Source organism: Somniosus microcephalus, chromosome 9, assembly GCF_052327205.1.
Source record: "Somniosus microcephalus isolate GS21.2 chromosome 9, FLI_Smic_1.0, whole genome shotgun sequence".
Taxonomy (NCBI): domain Eukaryota; kingdom Metazoa; phylum Chordata; class Chondrichthyes; order Squaliformes; family Somniosidae; genus Somniosus; species Somniosus microcephalus.
Genome location: NC_140995.1, coordinates 159480073 through 159498133, shown reverse-complemented (window position 1 = coordinate 159498133; position 18061 = coordinate 159480073). Strand labels below are relative to the sequence as shown.

The window sequence follows — 18061 nt, the reverse complement described above, 5'->3', positions numbered from 1 at the left end:
CATTATCTGAATCATGACTATTATTAGTATCCTCGGAAGAGGGCTGGCCACCACAAGGAGCCAAGTCTTTAATTGAAACAGTACTTTCTTTCCCATCTTGGAATCGAATATGAGCATATTGGGAATTTGCCTCCAACAGCTCCACCTCCTCCACTAAAGGATCATATTTTGACAATCTAACATGGCGTCGAAGCAACACAGGTCCCTGCATAGTAAGCCATGAAGGTACCGAATATCCCGTAGTAGATCTCCGCGGGTAATTAAAGAGCCTTTCACGGGGGGTCACATTAGTAGCCGTTGAAAGCAATGATCTAATGGAATGCAGGGCATCAGGCAGTACCATTTCCCACTGTGTATTCTTAAGATTCCGGGATGTCAAAGCCAACATAACTGCCTTCCAGATCACCCCATTGTATCGTTCGCACTGTCCATTACCCTGGGGGTTATACGGGGTAGTTCTACTAGTAGAAATTCCCCGACTCTGAAGGTATTCCTTCAACTGGGAAGACATAAAAGAACTTCCTTGATCCGAATGGATAAACGCAGGCATCCCAAAGATGACAAAAAGTTGAGTCAGACATTTGATAACTGTAGCAGCTGATACATCTGCACAAGGAAAAGCAAAAGGAAACCTTGATAACTCATCCACATCAGTAAATATGTATCGATTTTGAGTCGTTGAAGGAAGAGGCCCCTTAAAATCAATGCTCAAACGTTCAAAAGGAGAAGTAGCCTTTATAAGATGAGCTCGTTGAGGCTTAAAGAAATTCGGTTTACACCGAGCACAGATAGAACATGATGAAGTCATCCGCTTGACGTCTTCAACTGAAAAGGGCAAATTCTTACTGCGTACGAAGTGTATCATCCTCGTAACCCCAGGATGACATAAAGCATTGTGAAGATTAATAAGCGTATCTCCGTGAATCACAGAACAATAAGCCCTCGACAGTGCATCAGCAGCAACATTATCCTTCCCTGGACGATAAACTATATCAAAATGGTAACATGCCAACTCAATCCTCCACCTCATTATTTTATCATTTTTGATCTTTCCAAAATGTTTAACATCAAACATAAAGGACACAGATTTTTGATCGGTTACCAACGTGAAATGTCGCCCCGATAAATAATGTCTCCATTTACGCAGTGCTTCTACTATTGCATATGCCTCTTTCTCTATTGAAGAATGCCTTTTTTCACTATTGTTCAAAGTACGTGAGAAAAAGGCCACAGGTCTTCCATTTTGGTTCAGAGTAGCCCCAATTGCAAAATCAGAAGCATCCGTCTCAATCACAAAGGGAACCTGCTCATCAATAGAATGCACAACTGCTCCTAGGATATCCTTTTTAAATTTATCAAAACATGTCCTGGCCTCCCATGATAGAGGATATGTCGTAACCCGTATAAGGGGCCAGATCTTCTGCGAAAAGTTTGCAATCCAATTAGAATAGTAAGAAAACAGTCCAACAACTCGTTGCAAAGCCTTAGAATTAGTAGGATAAGGTAAATCGATCAATGGTCGCAGACGTTCTGGATCTGGTTTAATCTTATTTCCCGAGATAATATACCCCAGTAGATTTACCTCAGTAGTCGAAAAGATACTCTTCTCTTTATTAAAAATTAAACCAACTTTTTCCGCAGCTTGAAGGAATCTTTCTAAATTAGAATCATGCTCCACCCTTGATTTACCACACACCGTAATATCATCTAAATATGAAAAGGTGTCAGAGAGAGAGTTATCACTTATAAAAGCATCCATTGCCCGTTGAAAACAAGCAACACCATTAGTAACACCAAATGGTATTCGGCAAAACTGATACAGCTTTCCACCAGCCTCAAAGGCTGTATATGGTTGATCCCTCTTAACAATAGGAATCTGATGATAAGCATTCTTTAAATCAATAGGGCTAAAAAACTTATACTGAGATACTTTGTTGATAAGCTCATCAATCTTAGGCAAAGGGTGCGCATCTAATTGAGTATACCTATTAATAGTTTGAGAGTAGTCTATCACCATTCGTTTCTTATGCCTCTCGATAGTGGTGACAACTACCTGAGCCCGCCAAGGCGAACAACTAGGTTCAATGATTCCTTCCAATAAAAGACGTTGGACTTCAGAATTAATAAGTTCTCTATCCTGACTGCTATACCTTCTTGACTTGGTAGCAATTGGCTTACATTCCGGCATCAAATTGGAAAAAAGTGATAATGGAGAAATGGATAAAGAAGTTAATCCACAAATGGATAAGGGTGGCTTAGTCCCTCCAAACGAAAGACTAAGGCCTAGAAATTGAGTTTGCGCTGCGCCGGGGCTTAATGCCGGAAATTTAGCGCCGGTGCTAAGTCGCGCTGTGCACGCCAAAAATTCAGTAGCGCCGCGCCCAAACGGCTGCCGGCGCTACTGAAGGCTGTTTGCGCCTGAAAACTGGCGCTACGCGCCGCATTGCGGCGCTATTCCGGCGCTGTGGCGCCCGATGCGGTGCGGCAGGCTCGGGAAGTGCAGGCCTCCTCCTTCAGTTAAGGAGGAGCTGCCTGCACCCGCCCGCTGGCCGGTTAAATCGCCACAAAAATGAGCCCGGCACCTCGGGGAAGTGCCGGGCTCGCAGCCGAGAAGCATCTGTTCCGCGGGGGGGGGGGTGGGGGAGTCCGGGGAGGGAAGTGCGGGCAGGCGGCCGGCGGGAAAGCGGCCGGCCGCCGGGAAAGCGGCCGGCCGCCGCTCCACCTTTATGCGCCGGCGCAAAGTCGTGTAAGACTCTGTTGCCAGAGTCTTAGTTGCGGCTGCCACGGGCGAGGCGGCCGCAACTGAATTTCGGCGCTGGGGCCCGTCACCACGGCAACCGGGACGCTGCGCACACCGATGACGTCATCGGTGCCGGCGCAGCGCTACCGGTGTAACGCCGATGTTGGGCCCTAGTCAATTTCAAAACCGGCTGTAAGTCCAGCGCAATGCCCTCTAGCGCCGCAAAATGGGCGCTAAGCCCACTCAATTTCTAGGCCTAAGACTCTCGTGTAATTTAAGCACATCATGACCAATCAAAATATCCACACAAAGATTAGGCAAAACAGATAGGCATATATCAGTATACGTATTACCTAGAAGAATCAATTTCACAAGGCAACAACCAGCTACTTGTGAAGTAAGGGTCGTCTGAGCCATACACACCTGATAAGCAACAGGCAAAATTTTCAAACACTTTTCCTTCACAAACTGAAGACTTATAAAACTCTCGGTACTGCCCATATCTATGAGAGCCTTCACTTCTAACCCATTAACTTGGGCCATAACTATAGCTTTGTTTAGGCCATGAGCAAATGCAGCAGAAATTGATGCAATAAACGCCCTCTCTACAGGTTGAATAGTCGCAGAAGAGGAGGTAATTGAACCTAATGATTTACAAACATGTGCATAATGACCTCTCTTGCCGCATTTACTACATACAGCCTCCCGGGCAGGACACTTCAAACGAGGATGCCGGACGTTCCCACAAAAATAACACTTCTGAATCCTAGAGGCAACAGCCGCCGAAGTAAAAGGTGGAGCTGTTGGAGTAGAAACTATTTCAGAATCTAGTAAACCACTCCCATTAAGTCCACCTAATTCCTTTTCATCCAGAACTGCCGAAACCACAGTCACAGGCCGATTAGAAGGAGCATAAGAATCTGAACTTCTCTGAGCCATATCCAATGTAGAAGCTTGCTCAAAAGCACTCTTGAGATCCAAAGTCTTATTTTCTAACAACCGCTGACGAATTGATCTAGACAGTAGTCCATTAATAAAAGCATCCCGTACCGATTCTTCCTTATATTCTTCGGCCGTCACGGCTTTATAATTACAGTTAGCACCAAGGTGCCGAAGTGCTTGTAAATAAGTATCCAAAGATTCTCCCACCTGCTGCCTACGGGCAGATAGAAGGTAACGCGCAAATACCTCATTCTTTGGTTTAACAGAAATCTTCTCCAATGTAGAAATAGCCAATTCGTAAGTTTTACAGTCCAAAATATACTGATACACATCTGGAGCAATGTAGTTGATCAGCATATTCAGCTTATTCAGAGACTCTTGTTCCAACACACCCAAAAAGTTTGTAAATGTACAATACCAATGTTTCCATTTATCATCCACTCCTGCAGAATTAGGGTCAGCATTGAATCGTTCCGGTTGAAGATATCGCTCCATTCTGTAATAAGTTAATAAATTGAGATAAAGAATAGATTTGCCTTTCTAATCTAGGCTTTATTAACTTTAAAAACCCAGTAGCACATCTTTCAACACCAGTCTCCAACAATGACTAGAGAGAACTGAATTTAAGATGGCCACCACAAATCACCTGACATCCACTACCAATGAGTTTACAACATATATCTCAAGGTAGAAACAAACAACCAATTACAATACTTCTTACTAATACAGAGAACAACCACCCCATTCACCAATCACAATACTTCTTATTAAACATAGGAAATAATCACCACAGTTGGTAAGTGGGTGATGGGGGTGTAGTGAATTGAGTAGTGGATGAGGCTAGTGGTGTAGTTGGTAGGATATGCTATTTGAAGATTGAACTCAGTCATCTTTGCAACTCGTGTCAGATCATTAAACTTCTACCTGCGCTGCATCCATGTTCTTCTTCTCACTGCCTCCTGAGCATCTGTGGTGAGGGCTTCCTTCAGCCCCCTTGTGGATACAGGATGTCTCTCCTTGCCACATCTTGCACATCTTGGTCTCCAGTGCATTATCAGAAAATCTTGGTGCACGCTCTCTTGCATGTTTAGCCATACTCCAATCTTTTACAGCACAGATTCTGGTCACAAAGGACTCCCACCACTTCTTGCAGCCACAATGCATTTCCCCTTTAAGAGGTGCAGGCTGTCTTTAAGTAGTGCTACCCACTTGCAATATCAGGTCTCCTGCTGATGTGTGCGGCCAATGAACAGCACGGGTAGTGTTGGCTGCATGCAGCAATCATGCAAAACAGCAGTCAGCACCAATTTAATGTGCTGCCTGCAACGTAATGCAGATCCCCACACCCGTTTTTGGCAGTTATCTAATTTAACCGCCCTGGTATCTTTCTGACTGCTCACAACTTCACAGCTTCATGCCTGTGCAGGCCATCAGATTGTCGTTGAAGCAGATGACCTGGCTATACCATGCTACACCACAATGGTATCCATCAAAATACTTGAAATCTTCCCGACAGGCTTGGGCCAACCATCAGTATATAACTTTCATTATGCGGTTAGTCTAAGGTGGGCATTTGGGGGGGAATTTTAACCTGGAGGAGCGCGTGGGTGTGGGTGCAGGTGAGGGGTTAAATCCGACAAAAATGGGAGCACATCAAGAAGCCAGCTCCAGCCCTCTGACTTCCGCGTTGTAAGGGGTTTTCTCTCCGAGGTCGCAGAGGTTTCTCTCGCCAGAGGCCTCTCTCTCTCTTTTGCACAGTAAAACCTTGAGTGGTTCGACCCACTCACCCCTTAGATTCTCGACACTGGACTTAGGTGCAGGAACTACAATGCAGTGAAGATTCTTGTAGACCAAGTTTAATGAATCAAAATGGAATTTTATTGCATAAGGAAAAACAAATCAAAGGCAAGCAAATAAGAGGGTACATGGGAGGGAAAAACAAATCATAACAATACAATACTAGCTAAAATAGATACAGGCATATTATACTTTACAAAAGTCATCATGAAATGGGGAAACACACGGAACATCGAGGGACAACAACTCATGTTAATTATACCCAAATGACCACCCCCTTTAACCTATCTTGATCCGATTATGAAGGGCCAGAAGCATGCTCACCAGTCCAATGGGAAAAGTATAGAGTTTTGATGTCTTGTGTTTTGATCCTTTCAGGCGTCCTGTCTCCACGTGGTTAGTGGAGCCCCAGCGAGCTGCGCCACATCTCTCTCTCTCTCTCTCCCTCGAGGTGAAGGTCACGGACAGGCTGGACACTGACGGGCCTGGATGTCGGCGGAGTCGAGGATCATCTGCTCGACCCCGGTCAGAGGAGCCTCGGACTGGCCCCCTTTTTCCCTTCTGTAGTTTTTTTTGTTGTCTCTTCTCCTGAGCCGGAGTGGGTCGATGGCCTCCCGTTTCGTCAACAACCCGGGGTTGGTTGATGATCTCCCGATGTTTTACCCCGGGGCGGGACGCCGGCTCGAACTGTCTTCTTCTCCTTCTTCTAGTGATGATGCCACCGATACGATGGTAGCACCACGATGACTATCTTTTTTGCTACCCCCGGGTTCCCCAGATAAACTTCTCAGGAGAAACCTCTTTCTCCCGCCTAAAATCAGGTTAGTCTTTGTTTAACTTTTGGCGGGCTGGGAGCACAGCGGGGTAGTTATTATTTTTTAAAATACTTTGGGATGGCCGGTAAAGGGCCATCTCTGGTCTGGAATGACCTTCATTGTTTTAATGTCCTGTTGATGTCTTTATCGGGTCCTTGGTGCATTCTTTATGAATATGGAACTGTTCCCTTTTGTCTGGGTAAACATTTAGATGGCCTTTATCTCCAGGCCGATCTTGACTAGATCTGCATCCACTCTATATGTATAAGTTGAAATCTGGTTTCGTTATCTCAGAAACGGCTTCCAGAACCTACTGTGGGTTGAATCCACAAAGCTGTCTGAGGACTGCAGGAACCATTTTAAAGTGTCCCAATAAGTTGGCCACGGGGTCTGGTGGCCATTTTGTATGCCCCTTTTTCCTGGGCTTCTTTTAAAACAGTCTTTAAAATCATGGCCTCTTCTGCCATTCGACCCTTATTAATACAATATCAATTTTGCGAATTCTACAGTCCCCCCTGATGATACTATAACTTGCTTGAAGTATCATAATTCTGGGTGAGCAAAATTTTCTGACCTTCCATAATTAAACCATCCCCTGTAATTACCTATCCATGACCCCACGACACATGTATTTCCCATTTCAGAAAACCTACAGTGTACACTAAACATCTATAGATGGCAATACATTGGGTTTAAAATCTGACACACTCATTTCCAGGCGTGGAGGGGGGCCTAATACCCCTACACCACCTGGTCCATACACATTATCATTTATTAATATCAACTTGCTTAATAAACTTCAATAAGAAAGAATAAAATACACACACAACTTACACCTGGCCACACATCAAACAAAAGGAGGGAGATAACAGCAAAAATCTAAACAGGTGTCTCTTCTTCTACCCGCACATAATGCTCTCTCCATTCTCCCCTGTTCTCATACTTCTGCGAATGTTTGACCCTTTTACAGTGTACAAACAGTAAATAAATCACAATAAAAACTTGACACACTACAAGGATGTGGGAGGCTACCCTAATCCAAGAAGGGACTTCTACATTAGTGAACAGGTCCCACCATGGTGGGGTTACTATATCCAATATGTTTGCCCCTATCTCCAAAGTCTTCTGCTCCAGTGTGTAAAAATGTTTCTGTGAAACGACAACGGCTTTTAATATCTTGGTGAGGTGTTTAGGGAGAGGGGGAGTGATATATCCAAAATGTGCAACGAATCGTTACAGAGCGGTGAAATTCTCTTTAACAGTGATGTGAACAGTGGAAGGTTCAGGAATGGGGACAATTCACTCTTGGGCCACTTGAACTTCTGCCTTGGGTTGGAAACAGAAACTGCTGTCACTCACCGGACACCAGCCATGCTGTCCATGTTGGTAGTGGGGCGCGGCAGTGGTGACACAGTATGTCCCACCTCCTATATATGCCACCTGCGGGGGCACATGGCCTTGTGCCATTACCTCCGTGGTGCGCGCCAGCAGTTCTGAACCCGCACTGTGGTTTCGAATAGGCATTCAAGTGCTGGGGACACAGGATGATGTGTGCTCCCTGGCTCCGGCACCCCGAGAGGTCAGTACCCGTCATTGCATGCTCCCATCGAATGACGTAAGGTGGGACCGCTGTATAGCGAATGTGTGCACCCCCCTGAATGACTCCAATGTTCGCCACCCTGTATACCGGGGCGGGTTTAGCTATCTTTCCCATCACCGGCATTCTTATCACTATACCCATAATGGTGTGATTAGACCGTCCACAGTCCACTGGGACTGGGTAGGCTTCTGAAGCTAGTCTGAGCTGGCACGGACTCAATGCGTTCTCAAAAGGGTGGAGGGCTGCGAGGTGCTTGTTGCTGACCCAGGAGGGGACTAAACCTTGTTTAAAATCCTCCAGATTACTGCGGCCCTTGCCCAGTAACCACGCCCCGTACAGCACGCAAGCTTCGTTCTGCGCAGCCTGATCGGACGCATTCCGATCCTCCCTGATGAGAGCATTTACCGTTTTAGTGTGTTTCTCCAGCTCAGCTATAATCTCTTTCAAGTGTAGTGTCATGGCCTGGTCCTCATGTAACTCAGAACCCACTACCTTATTGTCATCAGTCAGTATCTTTCGTAACTGTGTTTTCAAACCATTAATCTGGGTCTGTAGCTCCACGTCATCCAGAGTGTTGATGACGGAAGTCCCTATGTTAAAAGCTATAAAAATATCATTTACTGTACCCCTTCTTTGTCTCCCTACCCTGTCCAAGACCTCATGTGGTGTGGTGTACAATTCGGCTCTGTTTACATCAGCAAAGTCGAATTCGTAAAACTGTCTGAACATGTTTGTTAACAGGACCTGGTACAATTGCTCTGTTTCCTTGGGGCACCACTCTGGCAATCGCACCTCGGTGAGGCTTAAAATCACCGAGGCCACTGCGTAGTGCACCCCTTGGTACAGCACCTGACCTGTGGGTACTAATACCAATCCGTTCTCGGGTCCCCTGGTAGTGGTGGGGCATCTTTCCTTGCGGGCTTTGGCTACCGGAATCGTGGGCAGGGGCTTGCGGGGGCGGGTGATGAGCTCAGTGGCGTTTACTGGGATCTGAGAGTATGGGACTCCGCACGCCCGTGTGCTGACGTCCCATCTCATTCCTTTCCCAGCATCTTGCCACTGCCTTTGGAAAAAGATGGAGACGCCTGTGGGGCAGGCGCTTTCTGAACCCCACATACAGATGTAAATCCCCTCATCTGGTTCCCACCATTTGTCCCAAAAGACACTCAACCCCCCTTGAGTCCCTGTAATAGTCCGATGGGTATTGTTACCCAGTCTCTCCCACTCGACCGTGGAGTTCTTCATGGTTCTGCTCAACTTGCGCAGCCACCACCATCGGTCCAAAGGAACATGTCCAAAACATACCAGACAAATCTTCCCAACGGTAACGCTGACTCTGGGTGCTATGACCCGTACTCGGGGGCACATCAAGGAAGGCTCTCGGTACGCAAACCCGGATTTGCCGGAGTATTCCGTAGAGTTTGACCCCAGCCATCCTGGCCACCTCCCTTCGTGGAAATAGGTGGCTGTCTCCTCCACGTCCCGGGTGCCCATCCCATCAGTCGCAATGGGGGCTGTGTTCCCTGAGCACCCGTAGATTGTGGAGTCCTTGGTGCGGCCCCGATAGGCCCAGCTCCACCCGATCACCGCGAACGCGACGAGAATCCCTCTCGTCTCTCTGGGTCCTGTAACAAAATTAAACGATATAGCCAGGCTCCTGAGGGATTCTGGCTTAGGTGAAGGCATGATCGGGTCTTTCGACCTCGATCCAAAACAACACACATACTGGGCAGATTCCAAACTACTTAACACTAATCACTTTAATATTTACACACCTTAAACTTAATTAACTTAAACTTAACTTATGTACAGCGCCGCCCGTCCCTGGGCGGCTTGCCTAATCCCTGATTGGACTGCAGCTTGCCGCTCCCTGTGGCGGGGCTGCAGTGACCTGTGGCTTGGGTTCCCCACAGCCCTTTGCTGTCAATGGGCTGCGTTTTGTCAGGGATTTCCCAAGTCGGCGTTTACTGAGAATGGGTGAATTGGGCCAAGGTTTTACTAGCTGAGGCATTCGAGTCGACCTGCGAAGAGGTACTTTAGGCGTGGCTCCCTTAGCGAGCAGACCTTCGGTTGGGACTTTAGCCCTCACAGCCCGTGGCCCTTCCACGGCTGCTGGCTTTGGCTCCCTTCCTTCAGGCTCCGCCCCTTTGGGATTTGGGCAGGCTCCCTTAGCGAGTGGACCTTCGGGTGGGACTTCAGCGTTCACAGCCCGTGGCTCTTCCACGACTGTGGGCTTCGGCTCCCTCCCCTCAGGCTCCGCCCCTTTGGGATTTGGGTTTGTGGCAGACGGCTCCTCCTCACCTGTCCCTACAGGTGGAGAATCTCCGCCCCCAATTTCTACCTCCCCCACGCTTGAGTCGAGGGCGGGACCTCCATCCTCCGACTCCACCTCCTCCAGAATCGTGTGGAGGGCGGGGCCTAGCTGTTCGGGCTCCCCCTCGTCCGAGTCCCAGGCCAGTGGGGAAACCTCCCAGGTGGGCGGGACAGCTTCTCCCTCCAAGCAGGCTACAGTTCCAGCCTGTGAGGTCTGTGACTTTTTGCACGCCTCAGGCTGAAGAATTTCACCCTCAGATCTTGCTTCAGTTGCTGGCTCTTTTGCACCCGGCTTAAACAGTTTGCACCGCTTGAAGTGAAACCACTTATTGCATCGGGGTACCTTTACTACGCGACTGGCGGGGACCGGTGGATCTTGCTCCGATTCCGGTTTACCCTGGTCTGTGTCTCTCTCGCCAGTGCGGAGGGTCAGACCCAAGAATTTTGCTTTCCGCCGGCCGACCCGTGCTTTCGTTGGGTTGGCCTTGGCATCCTCTATCCCTTTCACGCTTGCACCCGCTCCCCAGAGACAGTGATTTCTCAGGTCCACGAGGATCCCATGGGCTACCAAGAAATCAGACCCAAGGACTCCCGTTCCATCCCCCACCTCCCACTTCATTAGTGTACACTTCCACGTGGTGCAGAGTGGTCCTAAATGAATGGAGAGGGGAATGGAATGTGCGCCAGCCTGTTCTTCGCCCGTGAAGCCCGACAGAAGGTATGGGACCCCGGTGGACAGAGGCGAGGTGGTGGGGTTATCTGCGTGGATAACGGTGCACGATGCCCCCGTATCCAACAAATAGATCCCTTTTACCTCCTCCACCTCCATCTCCATGAGGGGTCGCCTCCATACATCATATCGCAGCGCACACAGGTAGACGGGCTGCGCCGGCTCTAGTAATTTGGGCACAGGAATCGGGGTTTCAGGAACGACAAGACCAGTGGTGACAGCTATCTTCCCCTGCGCGATCATAAGAGACCGCATTGTCTCCAAAATTGATTCTATCGCAGCGGGATCCATAGCCGCACCGGTTCCCTTTGCTGGGACAGGAGCTGCGCCTTGTGTTTGGGCTGGTGCTGGGGTGGCGGTCTGGGCTTGGGTTTGGGCTGCGGGAAATTTTCCCTTGCTATCCTTCCACGGATTTCTACAGTCCTTGCGCCAATGTCCATCCTTCCCACACCCGTAGCAATTGAGCTTTGCTTGGGCAGGGCGATTCCCCTCCTGACGCCACTCCTTCTTGCTTGGGGTTGCGGGTTTTGCCTCATGCACTTTTCCCTTAGAGGGAGGTGTCTCCTGACCTCTACAATTCTTGTATGCCACGGTGAGCTGGCGGAGCACCGCTTCCTCCGTGACACCGGGACCTTGGGGGTCAAACCAAGACCTGGCTAAGGCCTGTATCTGTGGCAAGCTGTTAGCAACCAAGCAACGGAGCCAATGAACCCGCTGTTCGGCGCTCATTGCAACCCGTTCAGGCATGCCCGGACAACTGCGTCGATACACTGGCCACAGCCTTTCTGCGAAAACCCGCGGGGGTTCTCCAGCTAGCTGTACATTCCCTTCCACCTGTTGGAACGGATTACCGTCGTCCACTCCCATAACTTCCAAGACTTCATCCCTGAGATCCGTATACCCTTTCTGTCCCCCCTTACTCTTGTCTGAGAGGCACTGAAGGATTGTGCTATCCAGGGAGAAGAGCAGCATCTTTGCCTGTTCAAGATCATCACAATCATTGATGGCGGCTGTCTCCTCTACCTCCCTGAAATGAACTGACGGATCCCCCTTTACTGTGAGTCTTGGGAGGTGGCTCACCATGGATCTTAGTTGTGGGGCAGCGTAGGGCACCACGAGCTGGTTCATGTGGGGTCCGGGATCACCATTGTCCTCGTTGGGGCCGAACCTCTGGTGCCGAGCAGGACACATTGGTGCCGGCTCCGGCTTTGCTACCAGGGGCTGTTCCTCCTCCTGTACCATCTCGGATACCCTTCCTTCCACCACCCCCTTCTCGGGCCAAGCCTCACTATAGCTTGGCGGGGCTGAGGGTTCAGTGACTGGTGCCACAACTACCTCGCAAGGAACCGGGTGTTTGGACTCCTGCAAAAAGTCAATCTGACTTGCTTTTGGGCTTACGAGGCATACCATGCCTTTTGCCTTGACCAGGGCCGTCCTCAGGTCCTCGATGGTCTTTTGGCAGTGGCCATGGTCTGCGATCTCAAACCCATGTTCAAGGGATAGCTTGTAAGCTGCCTTGACTTCCACTACTCTCTCCTCCTGCGCTCTTAGCTGTTGTGCGAGGCGGGCGTTTTTCTCCCGTATTCTCGCTTCATGGATCTTTGCCTCAGTAACCTGGTATTCCAGATACTCTATTCTAGCCTGATGTTGGCTGGCTACAACTTGGCGTTCCTGATTCAGCGCTTGAAGCGCTGTGATGAGTTTTTCCCCACCCATGGCCTTTTCCTCTATCTCTGCTACCTGGGCAGTGATCTTGGCCGCCTGTGCTGCAACGACCCGGTCCAAAATCTGGACCTGTTTCTTGTAGCACATCAGCCACACTGCCTTTTCCACTGACTTCTTATGCTCTTTGCTCTCTGTCCACCTGATGACTGCGTCCACCGGACGCCCATCCAGTAAGAGATCGGAAATCCACTGCTTAGTGAGATTTACCTTACCAAAGACATAATCTGCTATCCTCTCATCCATTGCATTTTGACCATTCAAACTTGGGTCTACTACATTGCAATCCTGCTGCCAGTGTCCTGCTGCGGTCACCATTTTCTGTAAGGGGTTTTCTCTCCGAGGTCGCAGAGGTTTCTCTCGCCAGAGGCCTCTCTCTCTCTTTTACACAGTAAAACCTGGAGTGGTTCGACCCACTCACCCCTTAGATTCTCGACACTGGACTTAGGTGCAGGAACTACAATGCAGAGAAGACTCTTGTAGACCAAGTTTAATGAACCAAAATGGAATTTTATTGCATAAGGAAAAACAAATCAAAGGCAAGCAAATAAGAGGATACATGGGAGGGAAAAACAAATCATAACAATACAATACTAGCTAAAATAGATACAGGCATATTATACTTTACAAAAGTCATCATGAAATGGGGAAACACACGGAACATCGAGGGACAACAACTCATGTTAATTATACCCAAATGACCACCCCCTTTAACCTATCTAGATGCGATTATGAAAGGCCAGAAGCATGCTCACCAGTCCAATGGGAAAAGTATAGAGTTTTGAAGTCTTGTGTTTTGATCCTTTCAGGCGCCCTGTCTCCACGTGGTTAGTGGAGCCCCAGCGAGCTGCGCCACATCTCTCTCTCTCTCTCTCTCCCTCGAGGTGAAGGTCACGGACAGGCTGGACACTGACGGGCCTGGATGTCGGCGGAGTCGAGGATCATCTGCTCGACCCCGGTCAGAGGAGCCTCGGACTGGCCCCCTTTTTCCCTTCTGTAGTTTTTTTTGTTGCGTCTTCTCCCGAGCCGGAGTGGGTCGATGGCCTCCCGTTTCGTCAACGGCCCGGGGTTGGTCGATGATCTCCCGATGTTTTACCCCGGGGCGGGATGCCGGCTCAAACCGTCTTCTTCTCCTTCTTCTAGCGATGACACCACCGATACGATGGTAGCACCACGATGACTGTCTTTTTTGCTACCCCCGGGTTCCCCAGATATACTTCTCAGGAGAAACCTCTTTCTCCCGCCCAAAATCAGGTTAGTCTTTGTTTAACTTTTGGCGGGCTGGGAGCACAGCGGGGTAGTTATTATTTTTAAAAATACTTTGGGATGGCCGGTAAAGGGCCATCTCTGGTCTGGAATGACCTTCATTGTTTTAATGTCCTGTTGATGTCTTTATCGGGTCCTTGGTGCGTTCTTTATGAATATGGAACTGTTCCCTTTTGTCTGGGTAAACATTTAGATGGCCTTTATCTCCAGGCCGATCTTGACTGGATCTGCATCCGCTCTATATGTATAAGTTGAAGTCTGGTTTCGTTATCTCAGAAACGGCTTCCAGAACCTACTGTGGGTTGAATCCACAAAGCTGTCTGAGGACTGCAGGAACCATTTTAAAGTGTCCCAATAAGTTGGTCACGGGGTCTGGCGGCCATTTTGTATGCCCCTTTTTCCTGGGCTTCTTTTAAAACAGTCTTTAAAATCATGGCCTCTTCTGCCATTCGACCCTTATTAATACAATATCAATTTTGCGAATTCTACAGAGTTTAACTCCGGTGCGTTAGGCTGGTTGCGTGCAACCCCCTCGGTGAGGCGGGTTGCCTATTAACATATGGTAATCACTCAATTGGGCCGATATTTCAACACAGTTTTAAAATTAACATCGCATCCAAGTGTTTCCCAACCTCCTGAAACTCGTCATTGAAAGCAAGGCGAGATTACAACGGCAATTGAGGGGGCTGATTAAAACTCATGGAAATAATTTATTCATTCCTGGGATGTGGGCATTGCTGGCAAGGCCAGCATTTATTGCCCATCCCTAATTGCCCTAATTGGTGGTAGTGAGCCACCTTCTTAAACCACTGTAGTCCTTGTGGTGAAGGTACTCCCACAGTGCTATTAGAGAGTGAGTTCTAGGTTTTTGACCCAGCAACAATGAAGGAACGGCAATATATTTTCAAGTCAGGATGGTGTGGAACTTGGAGGGGAACTTGCAGGTGATGGTGTTCCCATGCGCCTGCTGCCCTTGTCCTTCTGGGTGGTAGAGGTCATGGGTTTGGGAGGTGCTGCCGAAGTCTTGGCGAGTTTCTGCAGTGCATCTTGTAGATGGTATACACTGTAGCCATGGTGGGCCAGTGGTGCAGGGAGTGAATTTTTAAGGTGGTGGGTGGAGTGCCAATCAAGTGGGCTGCTTTGTCCTGGATGGTGTTGAGCTTTTTGAGTGTTATTGGAGCTGCACTCATCCAGGCAAATGGAGAGTATTCCATCACACTCCTAACTTGTGCCATGTAGATGGTGGAAAGGCTTTGGGGAGTCAGGAGGTGAGACACTCGCCACAGTATTTATGTGGCTGGTCCAGTTAAGTTTCTGGTCAATGGCGACCCCCCAGGATATTGATGGTGGGGGATTCGGTAATGGTAATGCCGTTGAATGTCAAGGGGAGGTAGTTAGACTCTTGCTTGTTGGGGATAGTCATTGCCTGGCACTTTAGTGGTGTGAATGTTACTTGCCACTTAGCAGCCCAAGCCTGAATGTCAACCAAGTCTTGCTGGATTCAGGCACGGACTGCTTCATTATCTGGGGTGTTGCAAATTGAACTGAACACTGTGCAATCATCAGCGAACATCCCCACTTCTGACCTTATGATGGAGGGAAGGTCATTGATGAAGCAGCTGCAGATTGTTGGGCCTAGGACACTGTCCTGAGGAACTCCTGCAGCGATGTCCTGGGGCTGAGATGAATGACCTCCAACAACTACAACCATCTTCCTTTGTGCTAGGTATGGCTCCAGCCAGTGGTGAGTTTTCCCCCCGATTCCCATTGACTTCAGTTTTGCAAGGGCTCCTTGATGCCAGACTCGGTCAAATGTTGTCTTGATGTCAAGGGCAGTCACTATCATTGCAATAAATACTCAGTGCTCACAGCTGCTTTCTTACCGACTTGTCAGAAAGGGTATGTTCGTAGTACTTTTGCTGAGAGTTTACTTTCTACACTTCGGTGGTTTTCTGAATCACATCAGGATGGATGGCGCCTTGGCTGCCTTAGATTGGACCTCAAATGAGGAGCAATATGACCGGCACCAGCAGCAGCCTGCTGTTGAGCAACCTGCACCTCGGCAGCAGAGAGGGGAGCACCACAGAAGGGAACATGGCGAGGGGGAGGGGGGGTTGGCAGCAGAGGAGTGCAGCTCGCAGGAGGCACTACCCATGACACAGGGTGTACAGGCAGAGACTGAGTTTCCTTGACATGTCGGAACAGCTGTGCTTCAGGAGGCTCAGGTTGTCGCACCAGGTGGTGGCAGACATCTGCAACTTCCTAGAAGACGACTTGCTGCCTGCTGGACTTGGCGGCCATGTGATACCAGAGGCTGTCAAAGTGACCACCACCCTCATCTGCTTCCCCTCTGTATCCTTCCAGGGCTCGGCCAGAGATATATCCAGGATCTCCCAGTTGGCAGTCCACAAATGCATAAGACAGGTGACTGGTGGGTTATGTGAACATTGCCTGTGATGACACCAGTCAGAATGAGTGGGCACTCGGGTTTCCATCTCTGGCTGGCTTTCCACAGGTGCAGGGCGTCATCGACTGCACACACGTGGCAATCCACACCCCCCCCCAGATCAACCAGGAGTATTTGTGAACAGCAAGGGGGTTCACGCCATCAATATGCAGCTGGTGTGCAATCACAAAAAGATATTTCTGCAGGTTTGCGCAAGATTCCCGAGGAGCTGCCATGATGCTTTCATCCTATGGAGCTCCAAGCTGCCTGACCTCTTTGAACCTGCGAGCACACGTAAGGTGTGGCTGCTAGCAGGCAAGAGATACCCACTTCAAACTTGGCTTTTTTTAAAATTCATTCATGAGCTGTGGGTGTCACTGCATTGAGAAGGTGGTGGTGAGCTGCCTTCTTGAACTGCTGCAGTCCGTGAGGTGAAGGTACTCCCATAGTGCTGTTAGAGAGTGAGTTCCAGGTTTTTGACCCAGCAACAATAAAGGAACGGTGATATATTTCCAAGTCAGGATGGTGTGTGACTTGGAGGGGAACTTGGAGGTGATGGTGCTCCCATGCGCCTGCTGCCCTTGTCCTTCTAGGTGGCAGGGGTCGCGAGTTTGGGAGGTGCTGTCGAAGAAGGCTGATAACACCTGTCAGAAACCTGACCACTGAAGCCCAACAATGATATAATGAATGCCATATGACCACAGATGTGTGATTGAAGAGGCCATCAGCATGCTGAAGATGCGCTTCAGATGTCCTGACAGATCTGGAGGCGCCCTTCAGTATGTACCAGCCAGGTGTCCAGAATAGTTGTGATGTGCTGCGCCCTGCACAACATTACGCAGCAGCGAGGTTTGGACCCGCAGGAGGAACAAGGCGCAGAGCGCAGATCGTCTGCAGACAAGGAGGAAGAGGAGGAGGACAAGGAGGAGGAAGGTGATTTGGCCAATGCAGCACCAGCTGCTCACATTGCTGCCTGGGAATGCCTGGGATTCCTTTATTAATGCAAGGTTCACTTAGGTTGCACCAGTGGACTGATGTCAGAACCCTATACAATGACCTCTGGGTTTTGGAGCCCGTGAGAACATCGGCAAAGACTGCTCCACCTGCATCTGTGCAGGGGCAGACTCAACCATTAGGACCCGAGGCAACATGCCGGGTACTGACTGAGGGAGGGTAAATCAGTGAGAAGTGGAAGTGCTTTGAGTGGAGACCCCACTTCCATGTCCCCTTTTGGCATCAACCCTCTCAGGGGCCAGCCGCATTTCACTGCTACCATTCTGCAGTCTGGTGCAGATCAGTGAGGCACTGTAAAGTCAAGGCTAAGGTACCTGTCATCCTATTCAAGGCGGCAGACATGTTGGCATCCAGAGTGCGCACAGCCATGGTCAAGGCGTGCATAGACTCATCTGATTGCCGTGCTTGATGTTCCACAGAGTTGGCCACTCTATCCATGCAAGAAGCCATTGCCGCAATGCCCTGCAACATCAGCACACTCATGCTTGAGGCGGACTAGTCCAATCTCTCTGCAATCATGGTCAGTGTGCTTGGAAGGCCTGTTAGTACTTTGCACATTTTCAGGTGCTCCTCAATGATTATCCTTTTCATCGACGACTCCCGGTACAGCATCTGTATCCAGCTCAGCAGAGCACCCTCCAACACAGACTCTCCACTGCAGTCCCTGCCACCACCA

At 49.2% G+C, this 18061-nt stretch overlaps 1 protein-coding gene across 1 annotated transcript in view; it reads right to left on the bottom strand.

Annotated features, from left to right (window-relative positions):
* Positions 1-17835, bottom strand: part of LOC147112795 (uncharacterized) — a 65456-nt gene extending 47621 nt beyond the window's left edge. Inside the window, exon 1 of the mRNA XM_085998223.1 lies at positions 17700-17835. Coding sequence (XP_085854349.1) covers positions 17700-17835 — 136 coding nt within the window. The remainder of the gene's footprint in view (positions 1-17699) is intronic.
* Positions 17836-18061: the final 226 nt, after the last annotated feature.